At 47.1% G+C, this 27,426-nt stretch overlaps 2 protein-coding genes, 1 long non-coding RNA gene and 1 pseudogene across 7 annotated transcripts; all 4 read right to left on the reverse strand.

Annotated features, from left to right (window-relative positions):
- Positions 1-1,109: 1,109 nt before the first annotated feature.
- On the reverse strand, positions 1,110-1,412 carry LOC147972229 (respiratory burst oxidase homolog protein A pseudogene; annotated as a pseudogene).
- Positions 1,413-2,121: 709 nt separating this feature from the next.
- LOC125510018 (respiratory burst oxidase homolog protein B) lies at positions 2,122-5,517 on the reverse strand. The gene has a single exon (XM_048675107.2). It carries the CDS (start codon positions 5,136-5,138, stop codon positions 2,376-2,378), a length of 2,763 nt encoding a protein of 920 aa, XP_048531064.1. The 5' UTR covers positions 5,139-5,517; the 3' UTR covers positions 2,122-2,375.
- Positions 5,518-9,328: 3,811 nt separating this feature from the next.
- On the reverse strand, positions 9,329-12,307 carry LOC147972230 (uncharacterized). Its single transcript, XR_015602470.1, has 4 exons — positions 10,870-12,307; positions 10,633-10,774; positions 9,867-9,928; positions 9,329-9,672 (listed from the first exon to the last, which is right to left on the reverse strand). It is a non-coding gene; the product is annotated as an uncharacterized LOC147972230 (long non-coding RNA).
- Positions 12,308-14,365: 2,058 nt separating this feature from the next.
- LOC125510019 (uncharacterized) lies at positions 14,366-26,238 on the reverse strand. Of its 5 annotated transcripts, none has more exons than XR_007284440.2 (8): positions 20,472-21,187; positions 20,206-20,320; positions 19,979-20,094; positions 17,569-18,873; positions 15,671-15,776; positions 15,308-15,348; positions 15,068-15,230; positions 14,366-14,745 (listed from the first exon to the last, which is right to left on the reverse strand). XR_007284440.2 is itself a non-coding variant. In XM_087521368.1 (8 exons), exons 2-8 carry the CDS (start codon positions 20,604-20,606, stop codon positions 14,743-14,745), a joined length of 1,878 nt encoding a protein of 625 aa, XP_087377494.1. In that variant the 5' UTR covers positions 20,607-20,614; positions 26,120-26,238; the 3' UTR covers positions 14,366-14,742. The 5 variants fall into 5 exon arrangements, 4 of the variants coding, with proteins under 4 accessions (XP_087377494.1, XP_048531066.1, XP_048531067.1 ...); XM_087521368.1 differs by lacking the exon at positions 15,671-15,776 and adding an exon at positions 26,120-26,238 and having other exon boundaries at positions 20,472-20,614; XM_048675109.2 differs by lacking the exon at positions 15,671-15,776 and adding an exon at positions 21,277-21,422 and having other exon boundaries at positions 20,472-20,614.
- Between the last annotated feature and the right edge of the window lie 1,188 nt (positions 26,239-27,426).

Consider the following 27,426-nt stretch of genomic DNA (forward strand, 5'->3'; position numbering starts at 1 on the left):
AACCGCTAGGTTTATTCCGCATTTGTTCAAACCTAAATCGTAATCATTTTAAAACGCCTATTCACCCCCCTCCCCCTCTAGGCGACATCCACGATCTTTCAAAAGCTAATGCCCAGTCAGGTCGGGTGACGGCGTCGACATTGTCGCTTCCTCCTTTGGGGTGTCATATTGAAGACTTAGGATCTCATTCGAACTCTCTATGTGCTAGATGCTCATGGCAGTGCAGTCGGCAGACGCACGACCGACAATGTGGTGGTGTATGTCTAGTTTGGCAATGATGATGATGGCCAGCAGTATAGGGTTGTGACAATGCTTTGATTGTCAGATTTTCTCGATGTACTCGACATGTCACTTTTGGGTCTCGCTGTGTCGTTGCTTTGTAGGAGCTGCCCTTGAGGTGCCTAGGTGGTGACCATGATTGGTGGCTAGTGGTCTTCGAGGAGGTGTTGGTTGGCGCAAACTCTGCCCATTTCTCCTGTGTTTCGGTTGTCTTCATAGTCGGAGTTGTCTGGGCGCCTGACTTTTACCGGCGGGCGACTGTTTGACATGGACCGACATGGATTCTGACATTTGCAGCGACGAGGACTTTATTAGTGGAAGTCGATGGCAAAGACAGAGCCGCTAGCTCATGGAGGAGTGTTGACGATGACGCTTGGTGACGACCTCACCTTTGTTTTTCTTCTGACCATTGTTGCTCTATGTGGACTGTTGTAACGGGTTTTTTCGGTCTTCTATTAATTAATCAAACAACCCTCTTCTTTCCTAATGTCAAAATTCTAATGGGCCGACATCGAAAAACCGCTACATAGCTATGCACGTGGAATGAGACCCATACTTTCTTGAAAGTCTCTCCGAAGTTTAGCGCTTTTGTTCGTTGTGTGTGTACATATATCAGGGCTAGTACTATTTTTAAAGGGAATACCTGTACAAAGGGCATTTGGATTATTCTTTGGAGGCAAAAAAACAAATGTAATGGTTTACCCAACTTATCGCAATCAACCAATATCTACATTGATGTATGTACTAAATGACACAATTTTTCTTGCAAAAAGAAAAACTTCTTGTGACTGGGGGCTGGCTGCGGAAACTAAAAATTCTCCTTGTGGAACTCAAATTTGTTGCTCGTCTTCCTCGAGAAATCTTGCACAAGCTGCCACAGCTCCTTGATCAGCACCAACGCGCCGCAGGTGTGCTTGAGGGTTGATGTCCTTGTAGACGTTACGCCAGTTCGGACGGGTGAAGTGGGTCTTCATGCGGGCGCCGGAGACGACGTCGATGGCGTGCTTGGAGTGGTTGAGGGACTGAAGAATGGCGACGAGTGCCGACCGGGCGCCCCCTTCCTTGTAGACGCTAGTGTAGTAGTTATGGAGCTCGATGATGCCCTTCTTATCACTCTCGGCCACCTCGTCCATGACGTCGCGGAACTAGTTGAAGGAGCCTTCCTCCCTCGTCACCTAGTAGAAGTAGGTTGTGCCTCGTCTGAAGCACCGTGCCCCTCTGACCAGCCTGGACCCGTGCCTTCGCCGCCACACGAGGGTAGAAGGAAGCCCCGCCACCACCGACACGGGCCAGGTTGCGCCCGACGGCGCCTTTTGGCGGTGGCGAGGAGGAGGGAGTAGGGATGGGAGCTCGCTAGCCGCTACTCGCGGGAGCGGCGGGCGCAAGATGATAAGGTTTGTCTGCCCTGCTCCTAACTCCTGAGCGGCAACAACCGAATTATGCCACTAAGTACTTGAACTGCCAAGACATCTTACATTAGTGAATAGAGGTCGATGTGGTACTTCCCTAAGCACCATGCATTGTACGAGGCCTAAGTTGACTCGTAAGTATATGATTTTGTATGAAGAGCATTCGGTTATGGTGACATACACACCATAATAAGTCTCTATGAAGTTTAGCATTTTTTTTTCTTTTTGAGACCGACTATACATTTGATATTTTGGGGGGTAATTCAATTTTCCGACCATTAGATTAAGATTTAACGGTCATCCTTCTTTCTTCTTCCTCTAGCTTTTCTTTGGCCTCCAACCGATTCCTCCTCTCACAAGATCAACTTATTCAAATTGCAAATTCAGTCAACTTACATATAACTATTGTGTTTTTGTTAGTTGTATGTGTACATACACCTGAAGTGCTGATTGTATTTTTCTTTAGAAGGGAATATCTGTACAGGGGGGCATTGGATATTATTCTTCTATAGGCAAAAAAATCGATGAAACTCTTGACCCAGCTTGTCAAAATCAACCAACACCTACTTCGATCTATAGAACTGGGTGTGTACTGAATTAACAGAGTTTTTCCTCACGAAAAGAGAAACTTGTTTCTTTTCTTAAAAAAAAAAGGAGGAACTTCTTGTGACTGGGCTGGCTGCAAAGTTAGAAATTCTCCTTGTGGAACTCGAATTTGGTGCTCGTCTTCCTCGAGAAATCTTGCGCAAGCTGGCGCAGCTCCTTGATCAGCACCGGCGCGCCGCAGTAGAACACTCCGACGCGCTGCCCGGCGTGCTTGAGGGCGATGTCCTTGTAGACTTTGCGCCAGTTGGGCCGGGCGAAGTGCGTCTTGACGCGGGTGCCGGAGACGACGTCGACGCCGTGCTTGGCGTGGTTGAGGGACTGGAGCATGGCGATGAGCGCCGACCGGGCGTCCCCCTCCTCGTAGACGCTGGTGCAGTAGTTATGGAGCTCGATGATGCCCTTCTTGTCGCTCTCGGCCACCTCGTCCATGACGCCGCGGAACCAGTCGAAGGAGCCTTCCTCCCGCGTCACCCAGTAGAAGTAGGCGCGCCGCGTCCGGAACGACGCCGCCGACACGCTCCTGTCGCTGGGGCTGCCGGACTCGATGTCGCCGTCGAGCCGCTTCATGTTGTTGATGATGTCCTTGATGATGGAGATCATGGGCGTGGCCCCGATGCCCAGCCCCACCAGCAGCACCACGTCGTACTGCTTGTAGTCCTGCGCCGGCGCGCCGTACGGCCCGTCGATCAGCACCGTGGGGAAGCTGCTCGGGCTGGGCATGGCGGCGCCGCCGTCACCGGCGTACTCTGCCCGGAGCAGCCCGCTCTTGCCGTCCGTCGGCGGCCGGCAAACCTTCTCGAAGACGCTCTTGAGCTCCCGGGTCCAGTCGCCGAGCGTCCTGATGTGGACGCTGATGTAGTCGTCGTGCGGCGCCGACGTGATGGAGAAGGGGTGCCACTGGAACGGCGAGACGGCGGCGCAGTTGACGAAGATGTACTGCCCGCTCTTGCACCTGAATCCCTGCGGCTTGGAGAAGCGCAGCGACAGCACGTTGCCGGGGTACACGGCCACCTTGAGTATCTTCACCGGCCGCACGCTCGAGCGGAGCGCCCGCGCCAGCCGCTCGCACGCGTACATGACCATCGGCGCCGCCAGGTACATCCACGTCGACTTCTTCTGCCACTTCTTGGTGAGGTAGAGGAAGTGGCCGTGGACGATGAGCAGCGCGTAGACGATGATGAAGAGGTGGTGCGTGTACCAGAAGGCGTTGAACCCGGTGAGCCGGCTGAGCGGCCCCGGCAGGCGGACCCTGCCGCGGCGGAACCACGGCGTGGCGAGCGTGAAGGCGACGGCCATGAGCGCCAGCATCACCAGCCCCGTCCACCCCTCCGTGCCCTTGACGAACCACCAGTAGTTGGGCGGCTTGACGTCGCCGAAGAAGGGCTTCATGGGCTCGTACTCCTCCTCGGTGGCGTGCAGCAGCCGCGGGAAGTCGCACGCCAAATGGGAGATGATGTGCATCCCGGCGCCGACGGTGATCCCCGCGGCGATCACCTTGTGGAAGTTGAGGTTGTCGTCGAACGGCACGACCCGCCCGGCGGCGGTGCGGTTGCGGAGCCACGTGATGGTGTTGCGGCACACGGGGAGGAGCACGAGCGCCATGTTGAACTTGAGCGTCTCGGCGCCGCCCTTGGCGACGCACACGCAGTAGCCCATCACCTCGAACACGGCGCGCCGCCGGTACTGCACGAACTTCCAGGCGAAGAGGCCGGCGCAGATGGAGAACCACAGGATGATCACCCAGCAACGGCGCCAGTTGTCCTCCAGGAAGTAGCTGGCGCGGCGGTACCACCGGCGGAGCGGGTTGGGCTCCGTCGTCGGCTTGAGGTGCTGGCTCAGCATCTGGCTGAGGTTGCGGCTGCTGGTCGTCCCGCTCCCGCCCCGCGTCGGCTGGGTCGGCGGCGCCTGCAGCAGCAGCGTCTCCAGGTTGGACAGCTCGATGTAGCCGAGGTTGTCGGGGTCGAGCTCCTCCATGATGAGCCGGGCGTACTCTTCTGTGCGCTCCGTGATCTTCTTGAGGTCGTTGGCGGCGGCGCTGAGCCCGATGATCTGCCCGACCTCCGCCTCGGTGATCCTGCCGTCGGCGTCCTTGTCCACCATGTCGAAGAAGGTCTGCAGGCGGCTGTCGAAGCTGGTGTCGGAGATCTGGTCCCAGAACTCGAGCAGCTCCGCCTTGCTGATGCTGTCCCCGGAGATGTCCCGGCGCCGGGCCAGCGCGTCGAACAGCTCGCCGGCGAAGGCGAGCTCCTTCATCCCGATGCACTTGCCGAACTTGGAGCGGTGGAGGAGTCCGCCGTTCTCGGCGAGCTCGTCGAAGCGCTTCTCGACGGCGGGCCAGCCGTCGGGCTTGCTGATGAACTTGAGCCCCTTGAGCGCGTGCGCGGCGGCGGACTTGGACCGGTCGATGCGGCTGGGGCGGCGCTTGACGGACGCGATTTTTCGGAGCTCCTGCGACACCTGCTTGATCCTTGTCGACGCGTTCCGGAGCACGCCGCCGCCATGGGTGCCCCTGCCGGCGTACGAGGAGGAGCGCGTCTCCAGCGCCCGCGCCAGCAGCGTGACGTCCGGGTCCTCCTCGCCGCCGGCCGCCGGCTTGACGCTGTGCACCGCCACCGAGTCGTCCCGCACGTCGAGGGTGACCTCCACGTAGTCGTTGTCGTCGTCGTCGCCCTGGTGGTGGTTCCCGCGGCCGCCAGCGCGCAGCGGCGCGGACACGGAGTCCGCGAACCGCGCGCTCTTCCGCGTGGCGGAGCGCTTCCCCACCAGCGGCCCGCTGTGCGGCACGACCCTCTCGCCGCCCGCCTCCACGATGTCCCCCGCCCCGCCGCCCCCGTGGTTATGCATGACCGGCGGCCGGCTCTCGCTACCCCGCCCCCAGCAAAGTCAACCGGCGAACAGAAACCTCCAGGATGCGCAGCCAGGAATGAGCGCGCCGCGGAGGCTGGATATAATGGACGTACTCGCGGCCGGAGACCTCGTCGTGATTAGACTCACGTAGTAGGTGTGGAGGAGGAGATGGCAATGAGACCACGCACCGGAGCGCCAAGTAAGCAGTTCAATCGCTGCGCCGTACTACTAATATACTAGCAGCTAGCCGGGAGGGAGAGAGGGACTGTTTCAGCGCGGCGCAAAGTCTCGCGAAATTTATGTCGAAAAATTGAAGTCTGGTGAAATTCTCCGGCGACCCTTTCAGCCGGGCAACTCACCTACTCCGACCTACGCTACGCAGGCGGCGCGGCGTGCCCTCTTGGTCAGAACAAAAGGTCGCTTGACCGCGACCGCGCCGCGCTTGCTCCAACGGCCGCATGCAGATGCACGCACGCACGCGGTTTACGTACACGCACCAGGGGCTGGAGGTTGGAACAGGTCTCTACTCGCTGCTTAGCATTTATTGAGCATGAAACGACGCCGTAGCCTCTCGGTCGATGCATAGATGCGACGAGAATGGTTCCCTTTTTGGCGCTGAAACTCTTGTCTTGCTCGAAATGAAAGAAATCGGTGCACGCAACCGTGAAACTTTTAGTTTGCAGAAGATAATTAACGCGCAGTAGGTGTAGCAAAAAGAAAACAATGGTTCAAGTTGTTAGAAACATTAGAAACACACCCAGAAAAAAAGGTGTTAGTAAAGTTTTGAATTCCGAAAGAAAAAAAAAAGAAAAGAAGAGCTCGTGGAGCACTGAAATTTCAGCTGCCGGAGTAATCAGAAAATACCCGGAGGTTACCAAGCGATTTCTTGTTTGAATGAACTTTTGACTCGCGCAAAATTCACTTAAGATTCAAAAGTATCAACAACGGAAAGTTGCCTCGTAATGCGGTTTCTCGTGAGGTATCAAAGATTCGTGGTTACCGGACGATAACCGAATTTTCCGCCCGGTAACCAAATCACTCGTTAGGCAATCTCCAACGCCTACCGTCAAATCACCTGCAACCGTCGGAACCGCTCGGTTTGAACGTGGTGTGTCCTCTAACGTGAGCCTGTATACGTCCGATGAGTGGTCCGGACGCATTTTTCCTCGTAAAATGGAGACAAACTAGGTGGGGTTTCATTGGAGTCCGGACATTAGCCACGCAGGACTCCGACACCCCCGGCCCACTGAATCCTCCCTCCTGGTCCTATTTTTCCCAATCTGCCCCTTCTCCCCCCCTTGCTCTGCACCCCCACCCTCCTCCTCCGCCGCCGCCGTTGTACCTCTTCCGTCGGCACAGAGGCATTACCGGACCTCCGCAACCAGCATCGACGTGCCCACTCGCCTTTTACGACGGTGTTGTCCACCCAGAACTTGTCCGTAGGCAGGAACAACCCCCCCCCCCCACCACCACCACCACCACCCCCGGTCGAATTCGGCCATGGCAATCACCACGCTCGGTAGGTGTTCGGTCAAATGGCGTTGAGCTTATTTTGAATGACATGTCGTTTTTAGAGTACGAAGGATGACGGGATACGCGACTATGGAGGATGAGTTGTTGTGCAATGGGCGGTTCGACGTATCCACAGGTTTCGTAGACAAGAGAAAGGGAGGACCTTTTGGCAGCAAGTGCATGAATCATTTCACACGCGAAAGCACATTGTGCCCTACGACATGCACATCAACCAGCAACGCAATGTGAGGTCATTGTCGTATCGATGGTATGCCATCCAAACCTCTGTCACCAAGTTTTGTGGCGCGGTTGATAAGTTGAAGGCAAGGTGGCCATTGCGCGCGACAGAGGAGGAGATCGTAAGTTCTGCTTCTTCTTCCTCAACTTGTTGATTGATTGGTTCATTCATTCATTCAATGTTGCTCTACACATTGTGTAACCCGCATGCACTGTCGCCACCCGTGATGTAACACATGATGGAGGGACGGCCATTTTATGCATATGCACTGTTGGGTGAAGTTGAAGGGGTAGTAAGTGTGGGACATCAGGATCCATTAATCTCGCTGAATTTGACATATTGTTATACTAGACTTATTTACATGCTATGTATGAATGATTTGTGCTATTTTCTATCCGAACTTTGATAAAAATTCGCCTTGTTTGCATGAATCTCGCCTGATTAGTTGAAACCCGGCTTGAAATGTATGCGGGCAGCATTGGATGGTCGCCTTCCTCATCAGTATTTATGGGTCAGTATTGGAGATGCCCTAGGGCATTTTCAACGGCGACCCGTAAATTTCCTCCAGCATCCGTCTGCGGACAGGGGGGCCAGTCCGCGGAGACGGATGCGGGAGACCGCCATTCAACGTTGTCCGCATACATTTCAACCCGCATTTAAACTAATCGGACGACATTCATGCAAATCGACCGATATTCATTAATGTTTGGATAGAAAATAGCACAAATCATTCATACATAGCATGCAAATTAATTCTAGTACAACAATGTCTTAAATTCGACTAGATTAGCCGAATGTGTAACAAGTTTTTCATCAACAGATCATGGTCTCCCACACATACTTCCCCTTCAGCTTCATTCAACATTGTGTGTACGTAAATGGTCGTCCATCTGTCCTGTGGTATATCAAGGCGGTGCTACATAATGTCTAGACCAACATTGTGTGAACGAATCAATTAACAAGTTGAGCAAGAGAAAGCAAACTTATGATCTCGTGCTCTGCCGCGTGCAATGGTCACCTTGCCTCAAGCTGAAGAACCACATTACAAAACTTGGTGACGCTAGTCTGAAAAGCGTACAAGCGATACGATAATGACCTCACATTGCGTTCTTGAATGATGTATATGTCGTAGGGTGTAATGTGCTTTCATGCGTGAAATGATTCACGCACTTGCTGCCAGAAGGTCCCCCTTCTGCTCCTGCATACGAAATTCACGGATACAGCCAACCACGCATCGCACAACAACTCATCTTTCATGATTGAGTAGATCACCATTTTTCGTACTCTAGAAAACGACATAGCATTTGAAAATAAGCTCAATGGCAGTTGACCGAACAACTGACGAGTGTGGTGTCCGCCATGGAGGTTGTCGACAGGGGGCGAAGTGTACCTGGGTACAAACGATCCAGGGCGGATATCGCCGTCATCGAGGCGAGCGGGCGCGTCAGTGCTGGTTGTGGACGTCCGACGATGCCTCTGTGGGGGCCTGAGACGTGCAGCAACGGCGGCAAAGATGAAGAGTGCGGATGCAAAGTAAGGGGGAAGGAGCGGAGTGTAAGGAAATTTTGCCGGGAGTGGGATTGGGTAGGCCGGCGGTGTCGGAGTCCTACGTGTCTGCTGTTCGGACTCCCGCAAAGCCCCCGTTCCCTCCCATCACATTTTGTCTCCAATTTACGGGAAAAAAACACGTATGAACAGCTCAGCGAAACGATACAGATCCACGTTGAATGACTTCCACAGTCCGGACGTATGCGGGCGGTTTAAGAACCGCGTCGAAGATGCCCTCAATGCCCTTACTGATGAGGCGAGATGGACGTAGCTCGTGAAAGAAAGAAAAAACGACGACACGTGCATGTTGTCAAAGTGTCAAGCTCCCGTGCGGCTTCCAGGCGCGTGCAACATGGGCCTCCAGCCGTCTGCGCGAGCAGGAGGAGGGAGAACATATCCAGTGCACCGGCTCCACTGATGCAACGGATGCACCGAGAGAATCTGGACCACGGGATAGAGAGCAGACGGGCTGGATGTTAGCAGTAGGTGCCAGGTGGTACAGTTTGCATAATGGACCTTGTAAAGTTATTCAACTACGCATGTAGTCCCTCCAAGATTCTTCCATAGTCTCCTTCCGTTTGCTCTGTTCCACTCTGTACCTCTGAGGCTATCTGCAAGCTACGGTTAGGGACCGATCGACTCATTTTTTAGGTGAATAGAAAGAGTGTTCATAAGTTATGTAAATGCACAGCTGCCTTTTCTCTTCTTTTTTGCTTTAGCTTATTGTTAACTAACAAATCTGCAATCTGGCCATTACATGGAAAAGAATGATAATATCCAAATATCCTTATTTATATGACAAAATTAAGAGGTGTGTTTGTATGACAGTGTTAATAATTACATATCAAGTGTCATAATCGCTGGAGAAGTTGCACTAAGGCTTCAAGATGCACTAAAGTAATTTCATCCGGCTACAATTGTCTCGTAGAAAACTTGACAGTACCATATTTAAATTTCTTGTACACCACTGTCGTATACACAGTCGGATTCACTCATTGTGTACATATATATGACGCACATATTTCATAAGGATAGCTTGTTCTACACAACTCTTGAACAGAAGGTCCACCATGTTCTGTTGTCAATAACTTTACTACAAGAGATACATTACGTTTCAGATGCCAATATATCCTGAATTAGCAGCTCCCCTCATCATCTGACAGAGATATCTTGGCTGACTAGAAGAGACAAAGTAACTATAAATGAGCTTGCAGCTGAACATCCAGACAGTATCTGAAAAAATAGGAACATCATCTATTTTTAGAAGCGTATCCAATATGAGAGGTCAACCAAATTATCTGATTGGGTAAGAATAAACTTTATGCTAAAGACCATTTCAGTGACACTGCTTAAGATTTGTGTACCAGATCATGGCTCTTACTCCTAAAACCATTGGTGAGTGTTGATTGCAAAAAAAATATTCTTACTTGCTGCCATTACAAAATATATTCTTGTTCCAGATCTTGACCTTAATGTCTGCTCTTCATTCCTGCAAGTACATGAGGTACAGAAAAATTTAAAAGAAGGGGACTACAACTAACCTGAAATTGTTATAAATCAAGTGAAGAATCATATTTTCTTGTAGAGAAAAGGGATACACCCCTTGCTTTCATTTATTAGAATGAAACCTGCAAGTGTGATTTCTCGGTTGCGAGCATCGGACTTAGTTTAGAAACAGTTGAACAAAAATAACGATAGCCATAGGCACAGGTCGGTCAGAGTACATCTCCAAGTAAAATTCACATGTACTACAATTACATGTATCAAAAATTTGTGAGATGATTCCAGGCATGTACGCTAGATCAGTATTGTTATTTTAAAGAATTGTTTGAATGTGGATTGCAACAAAGAAAAAAGGCATGAATAAGAAGAACTAGTAATGAATTCAGAAAGTTCAATTGGACATTAAAGTGCAGTTTCATTTTACGATCAACAAAGTGAATCAAAATAAGACACTTCAAAGTATATTCTACTCCAGACATGTACGCTAACTCGCTTTTTCACATACAAGTCATAACATTCATGCACAAATCTTACTTTATAGGCTGCAGGAGATATGGAAATTGTTTACGAATTAAGTATGGGAACAACGAGCACATCTCTTTGCCTGTTTGCTACACCATTGCTGCAATTGGGGGAAATTGACAGATGGGAGGAAACATAATATTTGGATAACTCAATAAGAGATCATACCCTGGATACTTTAAGCTGCAGAAGATGGCCGGCTTTGCGATGGCTGGGTCAACGTTGCCCAGACCTACAGCACGGCGGCGCTACATGTAAGCGCTCGTCGGTGGCGCGGCCGTTTCAGGGGAGAGGGGGCGCTTGTACAGAGCTGGAATTAGGTACAAAATACAGTAGGGAGAAGGTCAGAGTGGCCCAGCAGAGGGGGATGTGGAGGGGAGAGAGGCGATGAAGCAAATTGCTAACCCTAGCTTGCAAATCCTCGGTGTACAGGTACAGAAGGGAGAAGAGCGAAGGGAAGAAGACGATGGGATCTTGGAAGAACTGCTTGTGTAGTTGAATGATTTTACAAGGTCCATTGTGTGAAATGTACCGGCTGCCACCTTATACTAAGATCCAACCCGTCTGTTCTTCATCCAGTGGCCCAGAATCAGTCGGCGCATTCGTTGATCCAATTCATCCGGTGCACAGGATACGTTCTCCAGGAGGAGGGCAGCGCGCGCACGTGGAACATGCGTGGACTAATCTTGGTTCCGCTGGCCGGCCGGCGAGCCGAACGACGGCACGCACGCGCGTCAAGTTGCGGCTACACCAACTCCAGGCGAACCGTGCACGTCGCAGCACCGGTCACCCGTTTGAGCCGGCTTCTCCGCGCGCGGCAGCCATGGGATCAACGGGGCCATGCAAGTATGCAACCGGCCGGCCACGTTCCACGTAGTGCATGTCCAGCAAAAGGGGCTACTCATCCAGCAAGTCCATCGGCAGCTTCGTCCGTGCGTGCGTACGAGTGTGCATGTACGCATCCGGCAAGCAACGGCCGACGTCGCCGCGTGCGAGTCCACCGAGCTGCCGGACTCCATCGACACCGACGGACCCACGGGCGACGAAGCCCACGCGGCGCACGTAAGCCAGCAGGGACGCCGTCGATCCCCGGCCGTATCGGCAATGGCATCGGCATCGGCATCGGCATCGGCATGGTCACCATCCACGCGGCCGCACGCACAAGCCGTCAACCCGCCCAACGTCAGTGTTAAATGTCACATCAACTTTATACGGAGTACTATATTAACTAAACGAAAATGGTGGTTTCCATCACCCTTTTTTTAACTATAAAATAATACAGTAGTCAGATATGCATGCGGTCAAGAAGGCTCAACGTGTGCTCATGGAAAACCTGGGGCTGGCCGCGCCTGATGAGCAGATCACGTCTCACAACCTGCTTAGATATGCGGCCGAAGAGGAACATTCATCAGAGGTTACTAAACTTGTTCTAGAACCCAGTGCTTTAAAATACCTAAAATACAGTCATTGAACTCGCTAAGGCTTCGTTCGGTTGATGCGGTTTCCATCCACACGGGGAACCAACCCCTGCAGGGATTGGGTGAATCCCCTCATGTCACCCACCCCCCGCCAACACCTTGACCACAAATCCCTTTGTCTTAAATTCTGTTCGGTCACTCCCTCACTCCTTTGGCAAAAATTTAGCAGTCAGCTCATTCAATTAAACATGCTAAGGACGTCAAAGGTAGCATCACAGGTACCACATCAACAAACTCAAAAGCACATCTGCTTTTGCATCATCAGAGGGAATCAAAAATCACCCCGTATCACCAATTCCTCAAATCAAAGTCCATGAACCCTAGGAATTAAGGGTGTGAGAGGGGCATCAAGAATAGGAGGGAGGGATTACTGGTCCACCGTCGGGGTAAGGTAACGCCGGCAATGGGTTTCTCTGGTCTCCATAGCTCGCGCCGCGGCTGCTCCGGGTCGCCGCCGAGCTCATGCCGCTGCGACTAGATGCGGTGGCGCCGCTTGGGCACGCCGCGGCGGTCTCCTCCAGTAGCGCTGCTGCTGACCCTCCTTCTCCGAAGTCGTCGCCATCGCCGTCTCCCTGCGAAATTGAGATTCGAGAAAGGGAGCGAGGGGTCGGGGCGAGAGAGAGAGCGCCGTTTCGCTCGCGAGAGAGACGGGGTTTGGTTCCATGGGGTGAGACGCGTGGGCCATTTCCCGGCTGTTTCCACGGGGTTTGGAAGGGATTTGGGAGGGACTTAATCCAGGCCGGGTCTAACCGAAGGCTGCTATAGGCCAGACCGGGATCTGATCCCGGCCGGGACGAAACCCACGGGGATCGACGGGTTTTGTCTCTGATCCCGGCGAGGGTGGGGATAACCGAACATAGCCTAAAGGGGTTTACATACAGCCTCTGACATGTTTTTGTGTACATATTTTGTTTAGCAGGCATACAGTTGACTGGTCCAACCACCATGTGAACGACAACCGTAAGGACAACGTGGCGAGGCGATGTGACATTTTGCAATAAAGCACTGATAGCCCCACCTGTTAGCTGGGGGTCAAAATTTTGCAATAAAGCCTTGATGGTCCCACCTGTAAGTTGGGGGTGAATTTTTTGCAATAAATCCCTGATGGCCCCACCTGTCAGTTGGGGGTGAAATTTTTGCAATAAAACCATGATGGCTCCACTTGTCAGTCTATTAGTTGGGGGAAGAAATATTATGGAAACTAAAACAAAGAAGCATGTCCGACAATTTTGCTACTCTACATAAAAGCTCGTTCTCTCCAGCTATTGCCCTTACCTTTCGTGAAATTGTTCATTGGTCAATGGGTGTGAGCCCCTGTATATAACCCCAACATATAACCTCGTCTCCCCTCTGTGCACCACCTCCTAAGGCCTTCCAAACTTATTACCCATCTCCGCACTAGATCCACCACCACCCACCATTCAAATTAAACCCTATTCTCGCCGAAAATTTGTAGGAGTAATCATCTTCGGAAAACAAAAATTGGGACTAGGAGAACACGAAGAGGTCACCGAAGGACGACATACGCCAAGTGAGGACACAAACAGATTGTCATCCCCGGAGGCCAAAATACACCGAGTGAGAGGACATCCCAGGTACTTGTTCATCAGGTATGTTTTCCTTCGCTTTTTGATTTCATAGTCACCTTTAGGCCGCGCTTGGCAACCATCTAACTTAATACAGAAGTATTAAATTTACAAGTGTATTTTACCAGACATAGTGATTTCCGGCCGGAAACAAAACCAACAGGCAGAAATCTGTATTTTTTTATGGATGTATTTAAAAGACAAACAATAATCCAAAGAGAGCCTTAACCCACAATAAAAACATTTCTAATGGAAAATGGGGTTTACAGAAAGTCGAACGAACTATGATTAGATTAGTACGTCGACCTAGGTGAGACCATTCACGCTCTGCCAAGCACGCTGGCATGGCATCAGAGCCTTGCCAATCTTTACCAGCAGAGAAAAAGCATGGGGTTTGTACCAGCGAAGCAAGTAAACCAAACAAAACATGATCAGACCCAAAAATTGCAGATGCATCACCTCTCAGGCGTGAGAAACCAGGCAGATCTCAGGACCCAAAATGGTAAGAAATACTCCCTCCGTTCCTAAATATTTGTCTTTTTGGAGATTTCAACAAGTGACTACATACGGAGCAAAATGAGTGAATCTACACTATAAAATATGTCTATATACATCTGTATATGATAGTCCATTTGTGAAATATCTAAAAAGACAAATATTTAGGAACGGAGGGAGTATATTCAGTTACAGTTTTCACCAACCAAACCTTGCAACATCAATGACTGCGAACACTGCCACAGATGGCAGGCAATCATGCGTGATGATGACTGGCCAAACAGGAAATATATAAGCAGCGAGCTGGCTCCTGCATGGATAGCATTTCTATCACAGCACACAAATCACAACCAGCCATATATTACAGTACGGTACGACGGCATCTATTGCCCATCTGGAAAACAATGTGACATACTGCAGGTTCAAAAATTTCCTAACAATCATGATATGTTTGTACAATGGTTGGTGTATGCGGAGCTCGGCACTGTGTGAAGTATAACAGATGCTGTATAACAGAGAAGAACGGCAAAAAACATTTGGTGGCATTGAGCTGTTGACAGAAGTATGCAAAAAAGCTACTCAGTTGCTAGCAAGATGAATCAACGAGAACTGTGAAGGTTGGAGTCTAGAAAGGTATTCCCTGTTGGAAATCGACTACGACGGCAGTTAAGCTATGCATCATTCTTGGCGGTGGATCTCATCCCTGTCATTTTTAGCAATCACTGCACGTGGAAGAAGTAAAGCATGTCAGTTGTATTGATTTTTAAACACACAAAAATGAAGGAGCAAAAGGCAGCCAAAATATAACTGCAGGTCCCTCTTAACACATAATGCTTGTGCACAATCTGTCAATCAGCTTATGCACGATCATGGCAATTTTTTACACTAGTGTAGTGTCAAAAATGCTCTTATATTACGGGGCGGAGGGAGTATCAGGTTGTGCTATGGTATTGATGATTAACAGCTCTTTCACTAATCAGTAATCACTATCAGGTTGTGGTATTGAGTACCAAATTCAACAGCAGTGACCACTACTGTGCTAACCTTTGGGACAAGCCTTGATGACCGTCTGGGTACTGTAGAGGGCTTGGTCTGCTTAGCAGCAGCACTTCTTAACCTACATAGTATATTTCTTGTAGCCACACCCTGCAACTCCTCAGGATCACACGGTTTTTCTTTGTCTGCAGATTCATGACTGTTACCTGTCCTGCAAAATATAAGGTTTATGTAAGTAAGGAACTACTTCAAAAACAGAGGTGCTAACTATGTTTACACAGAACATACTTTGCACCATGATTCGTGGCCAGGGGAGTAACAGCATTGTCCTGCACAAGAGGATAAAATAAAATAAATCAACCGAAAAAACGACAAATGAAAGCAAGCAATGAAGCAGCTTCCAGATACACAGGCACACAGAGATATAATTAATAACTTTGTATACTAAACACACAAATGGAAATGAAATTTCAAAGGAAACATAGTAAACGAAAATGATTTTACAACACATTATACTATTTCTTTTAAGTGATCATTTCGCTAATCCCTGTAGAAAAAGAAAACACTAGATTCACCAAGCCATGCTATATGAAGGCACTGGTAGTGAATACCAAAGATGCCAGTTAATGAGGTTACCCAAATATCAATTACCAAATAGATAGGTTTGCAGTTGCAGAGCTAAGATTTGGGCATGTGGAGTTGGCCACAGTTAGGCCAGAATGATACAGGCAAGCTTTCCTTCTTTCTTCCCCTTTTACTACAAAGTATAAACCAGTAAAAATAAGTCAGCCATGCATCTACTAGTTTAGTGAGAGTTGACACTATGACTAGTTGAAACCGTTGCATGGATGACTACAAATAGAAGACGCCATCTTGAAAGTTGTTTGAAAAGGGGATGTAGGCACCAATTCATTGTAACAAATGAATAGGAAAATTTGTGCAGGGAAGATGTATCACTAGTAGGCCTTAGATGATACAGCTCAACCACAGAAACACGACACCTTAACAAAGTGCTTACTTGGCCATATAGAAAACCCAAGAAAAAAGAAAGAACAATCTTCGCTACAATAACAGGTCATTCCTAGTATAGAAGGTCATTAATATTGGTATTCTACCTAGAAAGTTTCCTTGGTCAAATTAGAAAGTTATTTATGAATGGCACAAGAATGTCAATATTATGTTACTATTTTCGAGTCCTATTGGATATTTTTGCATCAATACTTCATTTTGTATAGAGAAAATATTAAACTATTTTGAATGTCATGAACTGACAAATCAAGAGTTCACATGTCAGATACAAACCCTACAAAAGGCAGTTGGAGCCATGCAAGTTTGCATGAAACTTGTCTAAAGTACCAATAAGGGACGGCATTTGATGGTCATGGAGATTGAGAAGGTTAAGATGACAGCAAGAACCCTGTAAGTGGGTTCATAAACATGTTGGTCCACTAGGCCCATGACGGATGTGGCGAACTAGCAATTCATTATTCCCAGCTCACATGATGTGCCTAAGCGATGGCGCTTTTGCATCCGCCCTCTACTATGAGGAATTTGACAAGGTTCTTGTCATAAAATTAATCCACAGTATGTCAAAGTTGAGGACCACCTTCAAGATTGGAATGGCATGGCAAAAAGTTGATACGACCTTTCAATTAGAAAATGAACAGTGTTTAGAGTTCTTGAGTTCTTTTAGAGCAAAGAGAACATTGATGCAGGCAGGGAAAACATAATATGTATATGCTTCTTGATTTCCATGCCAGTCATCTGCATGCGCATGTGGGGATATTACCAACGTGTTGGGTCAAAAGGGCCAACGTTGATGTGAACGATGTGGACAGTGTGGTCTAGCAACAATTACAGTTATCGAAGCTGCAGGGAGGAAGGTTAATACTACCTTTCAGCTAGAAAATGAAAAGAGAGTTCTTGAGTTCTGTGGCCCAAACAAAATGATGCAGGAAAAACATGATTTTAATTCAACAGGACACAGCAATTCAATGAAGTGCTTGCTTGCCCAGCCATATAGGCAAATTCTGTGTTTGTACACAAAGGAAAGTTAAACATAAAAGATAGAGAAAAAAGATCCAGGCCAAGAGAAGACAGGGACAATGTTTCATGCACGTCAGAAGGTCATTAAATACGGATTTCCTAGTTTGTAAATATTTCTTCCTGAAAATAAACATTACCAAAGTGCTTTTGGGACCACTCATTTTGGAAAAACAATTGACTGAAAACAGTAGTAGAGGCTCCTACTAAAATAAATCAGTTAAAAAAAGATTTATGTACATCATATGTAGGGTGAGAAGGACCTTTAGATCCTCATTTTGGGAAGTTCGAGATCATGAGGTCATATATCTTGTAAGATTAAACTTTTTATTAATTAAATTATCAAAAAATTCAAGATTCCAGAAAACGTAGAATGTAAAATTAAGCAATAAGATAGGACATGAGTAATTAAGATGCAGATATCACAATCATCATCATGCATATTTCTATATTTGGTATTAGGCACAGTTAATTTTCTAGCTAGCATTGAAGTACAACGAAATTACCGAAGCAACAGATGATCGTGTTGGGTCTGTGAGGTCGAAGTTTCCAGCAACGCCGCGATCTGCAGAACTAGCATCTGACTGGGCATTTGCGGCAGGTAGTGCAATTACCGCCTGATTGGCTAGTTGACGAACTGACAAGCTGCCACCATGACCATTATCTTCTTCCATAGCCACTGCTGCTGTTGGTACATTTTCCATTAGGAGTCCATTTGTATCACTGTTGCGGGTACGCTGATCCCCTGAAGTAACATCTAACATTTCCTGTTTGCCCACAGATGGTGGACGAGAGTTTTTGTCAGTGTCACTTATAACCACATGCCCTGGGGAAGATGACACAGCTTTGTCAGTATGAGCATCCAAAACATTCTGAGTGCAGCCATTCTTGACACAAGCTTTGGTTTTACCAGGACTAAATGTGCTTTCATTAGTTGGTTGTATGGAATCATCGGTCAGGGGTGCATTGCTTCTTCTAGGCAACATGGAGACATCAGCAGATTCTTGAGGAAGCACATTGCTACCCAAAGCACCAGCCACCATATCAAGTGACACGTTGTTCTGAACATCAGATGCAGATGAAGAATGTACCACTGGAGGTCCCTCCTGAGATACAGAAATTTCAACAGCAGTACCAGGCAATGTGGATGCAGATGACCTCAAGTTTACAGCAGTGGTATCACGTGGATTGGATTTGGAGCGATAATTCTCACCATCAGTTGAACCTAGTGATGAATTGGTGCAAGCAGCAATGCTCTCAGGTCCCTTATCTTGTATATCTATAATGATATTATCTGGTGGCAACATTGTGTTCTGATCATTCTTATTCCTAAGGCTGCTAATAGAATTGGTGAACATATCACTTTCAGAGTTATGTGTGCTTGGAGGGAGGTTCACTCCACCCTTGAAGCTGCCAACCCAATCTCCTGGAGTGGAATTAAGATCAACAAATAGATCAATTCCATCTTCATCCATCAGAAAAAGTTTAAAAGGAGATTTTACATTTGCCGAGTTCTCATTAGACAAGCCACTGCCCTTATCTATGCCATTTGTACCAGCTTTCATATGGCTGGGAGGCTTTGATGCCACACCATTAGGACCAGGATGACTTGCTACGAAAGAAATTGTGTCATTCACAGGAGCAACTGAAACATGATTTCCATTAAGCTTTGGGGCTGTTGAGCACGTTGCAATACCATCAGCAGTTTGTTTCACATTATGAGCAATCCCTTGTCCAGAACATGAATTAAAGCAGTCTCCTTTGCCATTGTTACTAGAAATCGGAGGAAGATTCGTTCTGGTACCAGAGTCCTGGTTCAAGATACAGAAACAAATGAAGAAATGATACGCACTGTATACAAACAGAAACTTTGACAGGCATTATGAGTATACAGATCACAGAGAAACACCATCTTAAACGTAAGACAAAAATCAACTAACAAAAACGATGATGATAATTGGTAAATCCAAAAGAGTATCCTATTTTTTGAAAAAGCATGCTGCAGAAGATAGGTTTCATATAAAAATATTATGGTCCTAGATTTGCAGCTTACTGGACAAAACACCACTACAGCTATTTGTAGTAACAATCCATTACTTGAATTCAAATCCAACCACAATTCAGCGACAAATCGTTATCTATGTAGTATGTACACGTGTAAATTTTACAGCTGCTAATATCCACCTTGTTCATTTCAAAGAATAATCGTAGTTTTTACTCCCTCCATTCCAAAATAAGTGTTGGGGCTAGGCAGTAAGAAACAAGTGAAACTATATTTCACATTTTCATGAGTGAGAAGATTCATCCTATCTTTTATAGGAATGGGCCAACTAGCACGAAATGTCCAAGGAATTCAAATCTTGGATGACTCTGGCAAATTATAGAAGTTGGGTGGAACCTCCTTTCACCCTAGTGCAGTGCATGTCAAGAGTATTGTACTATCAAGACGAAGTAAAATAATATATTTCTGATTCAAGGCCAATCTCATCTAAGGCACAGAAATAGTTTCAGGTATCAAGTGAAGAGGACTGGGAAATATATGACTCTATTCGTTACACAAGAAAACTAAATAATCTAACCCGCACATTTCTCTTGGCCATGAAACCGGACAAGCTGATAGCCTGATACCGAAAAATTGAATAGTATGATTTGACTAGATAAAATTCAGTTTACGGAACACATGCCAAGAAATGCCTAGATTACCCAATATGTCGAATTTGAACAAATGAAATTGATTTATACTAAAGTATGAAATTGCCTGGATTACAAAATGTTAAAAAGCATGCATCCAGTACTCAGTTAGACAATCGGAATCCTAGTTGTATTGCATTGCATTGCAAGGATAAACATTAGGTTGAATCAGAGAAAATGATGTATTGTAACAACATAAAATTGACAGAGGTAACAATTACTTACACTTTTCAATTTTCTATCTGCTTGTTTTCTAGACACTTTTTTATGCTTTAATGGTGGCCTAACATCATCATCATCTCTGTCACTATATGGGCCTCTTTTGTGGTTATCTTGCTCACCTGCAATCAATTAGGTTTTGTCAGATATATACTAACATCCACATGTCCCTGAGTGTGTCCGCCAGTAAACATTGGCATCTGCCAAACTAATAAAGAAGTTTCTACACATACATTTGGATGCTTCTTTGGTATTTGGTAACATGGCAGGAGAGGTAGCAGGAGAAGCCTGTGTAGAAGTAGGACCAGTCAAATTTTCCTTTTCAGGTCCTGAATTATTTTTTTCATTCTGGAAAAAGAAAGATGGTGCACATCAGTAGTCAATTTATTTCACCCTTGCAAAGCAAGAAAACAACTGACAATAACACTAGGTAACATCTTCGCCTTAAAATACATACATGTACTCAAAGTTGAAGCAGATGGTGTATACTGAAACTCACCTCGAGATAAATGGCCAGCAAGCGAGCTAGCTGAGGGTGGGTCTTGTTTGCAGGAAGGTTATACTCCTTGCACAAAGATTGGAGGCTTTGGAGACTAAGGCTGAGGAGGTGTTTCTCGTTTTTCTCCCACCCCATCAGGTGGACTGTAGCAGCACAGGGAAGACACAACAGCATTAGGTACACTTTGACATGAGGCAACGATCACGAGTTACACAAACAGTACTCAATATTCATCGGAATTTGGAAGCATCGGTATGCCCAAGCACGACAACAACACGCAAGCGAGTAGAGCACACGACTCAATCTGAGAGCACCAATTGCCCAGCTTTACATAGGGCTGAAACACGCGAGCACTTGGGAGCTCGTTGCGCTTGAAATTCGAGCGCGCATTGCGTTCCCCTAAAGGAAGGTGAACATCTCAGAACCACGAAACACATGACTCCACCGTCCCTCCCGCCGCGAACCCCACGCCACCCTCGCCACGCGGACGGAGGGGGCGCGGAAATGGAAATTCCCGAGCGGATCCGAGCGGAGCCAGATCCAGGCGAGCGGAGAGGCCACCGGGGACGGGGCGCGGCCCACCGAACCCAGCCCGCCAGCCCCAAGCGAAAAACCCGCCCAACTAGGCAACAACAGCGCACGCGCGGGAGAGATGAGAGGGCACCGGCGGAGCGGCCCCTCCTACCGCCGCGCCCCACGACGAGCGGCGACGCGGACGGCGAGCCCCGGGCGAGCGAGCAAGCCAGGGAGCAGGGCGTGGCGACGTCGAATCGGCGCTAGGGAGCGCGGAGGCGCGGAGATTTACCTGGAGCGGCGGGCGGGGCGGGCGGGGCGGCGGGAGGCGGAGGAGGAGGAGCTCCGGGCGGGCGGGCGGGAGGGGAGGGGAGCTCCGGGCGGGCGGGCGGCTGTCTGGTGTGGGGTTCGGTCAGGGGAGCGTGGCGGATTTGGGGAGGAAGGAGTACGGTGGCGTCGGGGCGGAGCTGCGCGTGACCGTGACGGCGGGGGAGGGTTGGCACGGGAGGGAGGGGGCCGACCTGCGGGCCCCGCGGATCGATTACTGGATCGGGGCCGTTGCTGGTTCAGCGCGGCACGTGCCTGCCTCTGGGGTCGGGTCGGGTCAGGTCCGGCCGGTCTGGCCGGACCGGATTGGTTCCAGCGGGGCCGTGGGTTCCAGGAGCGGCGCGGCGGAGCAGGTACTACGAAATTTGAATTTTGATTTTGGGGGCTTTTAAAAAGGGCAGGAGTTCACTCCGATTTGTCATCCCCCACCTGCGTACACAATGGAGAAACAGTATGCCACCACAAAAGGCACGCACTAATGCTTGCTGTGCGTTTGGAAAGAAACGGTGCACGATGCCTCGAAGCACTCGTAGTTTGGCTTTTCTTTTTTCTTTTCTTCTTTTTGGATGAATGTAGCTTGTCATTCATGATTCATTTTCTTTAGTAGCGCATGTCTGCTGGCTTGTTGAAGATTAGGAAGATGGAAACTATCTGAATAGAACGGTAAGAGCAAACTACCTTACCAGCTACTCCCTCCGTTTCAAAATAGATGACTCAACTTTGTACTAACTTTAATACAAAGTTAGTACAAAGTTGGGTCAAAGCTAGTACAAAGTTGGGTCATCTATTTTAGAACGGAGGGAGTACGAATGAATACTCGATGATGCTAATATATTGGATTGTCAACCACGAAAAAATAAAGCAACGATACAATAGCTAGTCAAGAAGATTTGTTTTGGTGGGAGGAGGGAGGAAGCTAGATAATAAGTTGGAGCACAACGTATCTTCAAAGAACAGAAGAGAGGGAATTTACTCCTTTGTTTATAATAGAAAAGGGAACTATCTCTATTTTCTAGTTAAGCTATGCTACTACACAATCAAATATACAAACTATTATTGTGATACTTTCAGCATATGGCGGCTTTGAGCTTGCATGCCCATGTTCTTCCACAGAGGCTGACTTTATGCATATTTGGCTCGGCCTCTATGACTGGCAACGATCAGGATCTGGCAACATATCATCACAACCTACGTCTTCTTTCATCACCACTTCTTCTACTAGTTCATTTTCCTAACGGCTCCATGCTTGTCACAACTAAGAGTATGTTGACTCCATTTAGGAACATGCAACTTTTCACCGCGTGTTATTTTTTCTTTGATTGCTCTTTGTCACTAATCATTGTCCATTGGCGCTTTATGTGTGTTGTTGGCATGAATCGGTTGAGGTCATCCACAATTTCAATTATTCATTTGAAGGTTGCACGTGATATTTATCGAAGTTGATATGAATAAGTGAAACTTTGAAGGATGTGATCTCCACTACAAATTTTAGGCGGCTAGAACCAGCTAGTCATCATAACTTTGAACCAAACTCCTAGAGAAATCTAATTGCGTTGGTACCTTGTCTAGCTACTTTACCTTCCAAAGGTTGACTCATCATTTTGTTGTTGTATGTGGTGTGGATTTCTGTCAAGATACACTTATAGTATTCATTCTCGTTGTGATTGCCCCAAGTTTAATACCTAATTATTAGGCCAATTCTGGGTATAATAGGTCATTAGGTATTTTTGTTTCCCATTTTATAAAAGGTCATTAGGTAATTTTGCTAGCACAAAACCATGTGAACAACCGAGGTGTTTTTATAGGAGCTATGCATACATGAGTAAATACCAATGTGACTTAAGTAGTTTCATAAAGATGTAATATCTAGTTGTCTCTTAGAATATGCGGGCTTCAACCTTTAATGTACTCAAGATTGTAGTTTGAATCTTCAACCCCTCTACATGTGACCTATTCCATGTTTTCAACCAAAGCAAAGGATGAAAAATACCAACTCTCGAGTCTTCGACTAAAACAAAGGATTCGGGGCTGTTTGGATTGTGACTATCTTTGCCATATATTGCCACATGATTTTTGCCACACTTGCCTTAGTTGAGTTGCTCAAATTGTTAGCCACACTTTGGCTTGCCTAAGGGAATCTTGCCACACTTTTTGTGTCTATGACATGTGGGGTTCACTGCTCATAAAATAATCCTTGCCTTAGGTGTGGCTAGAACCAAACACCTACCTAACTTGGTCAAACTTGCCTAAGGTTAGGCGTGGCAAAGTGTGGCAAAGTGTGGCTGCAAACCAAACAGCCCCGAAATATACAAACTCTTAAGAAATATACAAATGATGAGTTTGTAATGTGTTGCATTGTGCACATTCTTGCCAACAATGTGCTCAACGAATTACTTTATAACTATTTGATTTTGTTTCCCTTTGTTTTGAATACTTCTTATAAAAACTCTTGAGTTGGACTCCACTTATGTGCATATGATGGGCTGCATTTTCCCAAAATTACAGCACCTATTTTGAATGGTTGATTATATTTTATAATTAAATGATTGCATTTTTGTCTTGATAGGCTTTGCATCCCTTTTATCAACAATGAATCATCCCATATATTATACTATCTATCCAAAGACGTTCTTCCAATCATTATGGGAGCCCCGCCATTTCTCTTGAAGTGGAAGCACATCCTCTAGCTTTTTCCATGTAGTGGAACCTTGCAGTCCTTTTATCGAGCATTGGTGGTTTGGATTAAGATGGAGCTTAGTGATTTTAGTTTCTTGTATGGTTTTTCAAGCTTTTGATTTTACTTTAGGTTTAGCTACAAGGGGCCATAACACGGAAATGTAGAGGATGTGCTTGCACTTTGAGAAGAGCAATGACGGGCCTCCCACAGTGGTGGACAAGAACATCTTTGGAGAGAATGGAGTAAAATGTATAGTGTTGCTCACGATTAACAAAAAATATTGGAAATCCTAGCAAGGAAAAAATGAATGCAATCACTATACTAAGTAATCATAGTCCAAAAGGGTGCCATAAAGTTACGGAAATACAACTCACTCACATGCACACAAGTGGAGTTATTAATGGCAACATGTGCACAATGCAATATAATTAAAACTCATAGAGCATAAATCATTGTATTGTTCACACACCAAGCCATCAAATAGTTAAGATTTGGTATTTTTCATGCTTTTGTATTGTTGAAGACCCAAGAGTTGTTTTTTTCATCCTTTTCTTTGGTCGGAGATCTGAAATTGGTCACATGTAGATCGATTTGCAAATTTGAACTGCATTCTTGGGTGCCTAAGACTGAAGTCGAGATATTTGAAGATAGCACAAGCTTTTCCAGAGCTTCAAGAACCTGACGAAGGTCACACTACTATCGACTGATGTATGTTGTCCCACTTCCTATAAAAATACTTTTGTTATTCACTTGGTTTGTTTTTGGCCAAAATGAATGACCCCTTGCAAAAGGAAAAAACAACACCTAACGATCACATATGAAACTTAGGCCAATGGCAGCAACAACTAAATACTATAAGTGATGTTGTGTTTGTCATTAATTTGTGTGCACTCATATAAAGTTGACATAACAACTACAACACCATGGAAAGTCCAAAATAGAGTTTTTGACATAAATATACGACATATGCGAAAACAATGCGAGTAGTCAACCTTCTAGAATGGTAAAATAGCTAGTCAAGGTACCACCACCAATATGTTTTTATGGAAGTTTGGTTAAAGTTTGTAATGGTTGTAGTGGTTCAAGGCGTTTGTCAATTTCTAGATGGGAACACATATCATCCAGAGTTCAATATCAAACTAAGAACACCACACCATACCTTTAATCCTCTCTATTCCCAACAGTGAGTCAGAGCCGACATGGAGGAGAGATGCCAGGAATAGGCACAAGGGTTGTGCGAACTAGAGAAGGGTAAATTGACGTGTCTATATGACCGCGGATTCTAGGATTTAGACACATGAAAAAGTGAGTTATTGGATCATAGTTAGTCTTATATGTGTCATACGCTAAGGTGTGGTTGTCGGAGACACTACACGTAGCGATGAGTGTTTGAGTGAGAACTTCATCGAGGTATTAAGGCATGGAGATGAATAAGCATAGGAGAAATGCTCTCAATTGAGATGGAGAGTCAAGTGAAGATTATAGGGATTGAACGAGGGGATGGGGATAATGGGAGGAATGGAAGTTGTTGGTTGATAGTGTTGGCGATTTTTATAGGAAGAAGATAGTGGGAAAGCGTATTATTTTGCTAGAGGAACGAAGGAACTCGTGTTCTAATTCCTGTTCCTTCTTCTTTATGCCACCTTAAATATATAGCAATATTTTGTCAAGACTAACTTGGAAGGTATGCATTGATGGGATTATGTGGCTGCACATGTGGTTGGTTGAGAGAGATAGAGGAGTGCATGGTGGTTGGTGGAGTCAGACATCTAGAACTATAATGGAACACATGAAGCGGTGTGATGGGTGGCTATATATAGAGGCAAAATGGGAAGGGCGTGATGGGGCAAGACCGATCTGCCATCCATTTCTCGCCCCTTCGATGACTCCCTACTATCCATCATCGTTCCCAGAGTAGGCAAATATTCAAGGTAGGAAAAGACAGTTTGGTGTCTATTTTGGATGCAATGTTATGATGTTTTGCTCCACCTTGCTTTCTTCACGGATAATTAGTTCTCTCTTCCTCCACCGTTCTAGTTGTAGTTATGGATGGATCTTTGGCTCCCTCTCGGTCTCTGACACAACGAGACTCGCCAATTTAATAGTTTGACTCCTTTCAAAATAGATTTACCTGGAGCGGCGGGCGGGGCGGGGCGGGGCGGCGGGAGGCGGAGGAGGAGGAGCTCCGGGCGGGCGGGCGGGAGGGGAGGGGAGCTCCGGGCGGGCGGGCGGCTGTCTGGTGTGGGGTTCGGTCAGGGGAGCGTGGCGGATTTGGGGAGGAAGGAGTACGGTGGCGTCGGGGCGGAGCTGCGCGTGACCGTGACGGCGGGGGAGGGTTGGCACGGGAGGGAGGGGGGCGACCTGCGGGCCCCGCGGATCGATTACTGGATCGGGGCCGTTGCTGGTTCAGCGCGGCACGTGCCTGCCTCTGGGGTCGGGTCGGGTCAGGTCCGGCCGGTCTGGCCGGACCGGATTGGTTCCAGCGGGGCCGTGGGTTCCAGGAGCGGCGCGGCGGAGCAGGTACTACGAAATTTGAATTTTGGTTTTGGGGGCTTTTAAAAAGGGCAGGTGTTCACTCCGATTCGTCATCCCCCACCTGCGTACACAATGGAGAAACAGTATGCCACCACAAAAGGCACGCACTAATGCTTGCTGTGCGTTTGGAAAGAAACGGTGCACGATGCCTCGAAGCACTCGTAGTTTGGCTTTTCTTTTTTCTTTTCTTCTTTTTGGATGAATGTAGCTTGTCATTCATGATTCATTTTCTTTAGTAGCGCATGTCTGCTGGCTTGTTGAAGATTAGGAAGATGGAAACTATCTGAACAGAACGGTAAGAGCAAACTACCTTACCAGCTACTCCCTCCGTTTCAAAATAGATGACTCAACTTTGTACTAACTTTAATACAAAGTTAGTACAAAGTTGGGTCAAAGTTAGTACAAAGTTGGGTCATCTATTTTAGAACGGAGGGAGTACGAATGAATACTCGATGATGCTAATATATTGGATTGTCAACCACGAAAAAATAAAGCAACGATACAATAGCTAGTCAAGAAGATTTGTTTTGGTGGGAGGAGGGAGGAAGCTAGATAATAAGTTGGAGCACAACGTATCTTCAAAGAACAGAAGAGAGGGAATTTACTCCTTTGTTTATAATAGAAAAGGGAACTATCTCTATTTTCTAGTTAAGCTATGCTACTACACAATCAAATATACAAACTATTATTGTGATACTTTCAGCATATGGCGGCTTTGAGCTTGCATGCCCATGTTCTTCCACAGAGGCTGACTTTATGCATATTTGGCTCGGCCTCTATGACTAGCAACGATCAGGATCTGGCAACATATCATCACAACCTACGTCTTCTTTCATCACCACTTCTTCTACTAGTTCATTTTCCTAACGGCTCCATGCTTGTCACAACTAAGAGTATGTTGAC

The sequence above is a fragment of the Triticum urartu genome, chromosome 5A (genome assembly GCF_056163025.1).
Source record: "Triticum urartu cultivar PI428250 chromosome 5A, HENAU_Tu73, whole genome shotgun sequence".
NCBI classification, from domain to species: domain Eukaryota; kingdom Viridiplantae; phylum Streptophyta; class Magnoliopsida; order Poales; family Poaceae; genus Triticum; species Triticum urartu.

Bases quoted from the DNA above. Each gene is read 5' to 3' on its own strand.
- LOC125510018 (XM_048675107.2), bottom strand. From the start codon at position 5,138: ATGCATAACCACGGGGGCGGCGGGGCGGGGGACATCGTGGAGGCGGGC.
- LOC125510019 (XM_048675108.2), bottom strand. From the start codon at position 20,645: ATGCTGTTGTGTCTTCCCTGTGCTGCTACAGTCCACCTGATGGGGTGG. The intron at 15,349-17,568 runs GTAATTTCGTTG...CCTCTTGTGCAG, and splicing joins CACGATCATCTGTTGCTTCG to GACAATGCTGTTACTCCCCT. The intron at 15,231-15,307 runs GTATGTTCTGTG...TATATTTTGCAG, and splicing joins GCCACGAATCATGGTGCAAA to GACAGGTAACAGTCATGAAT.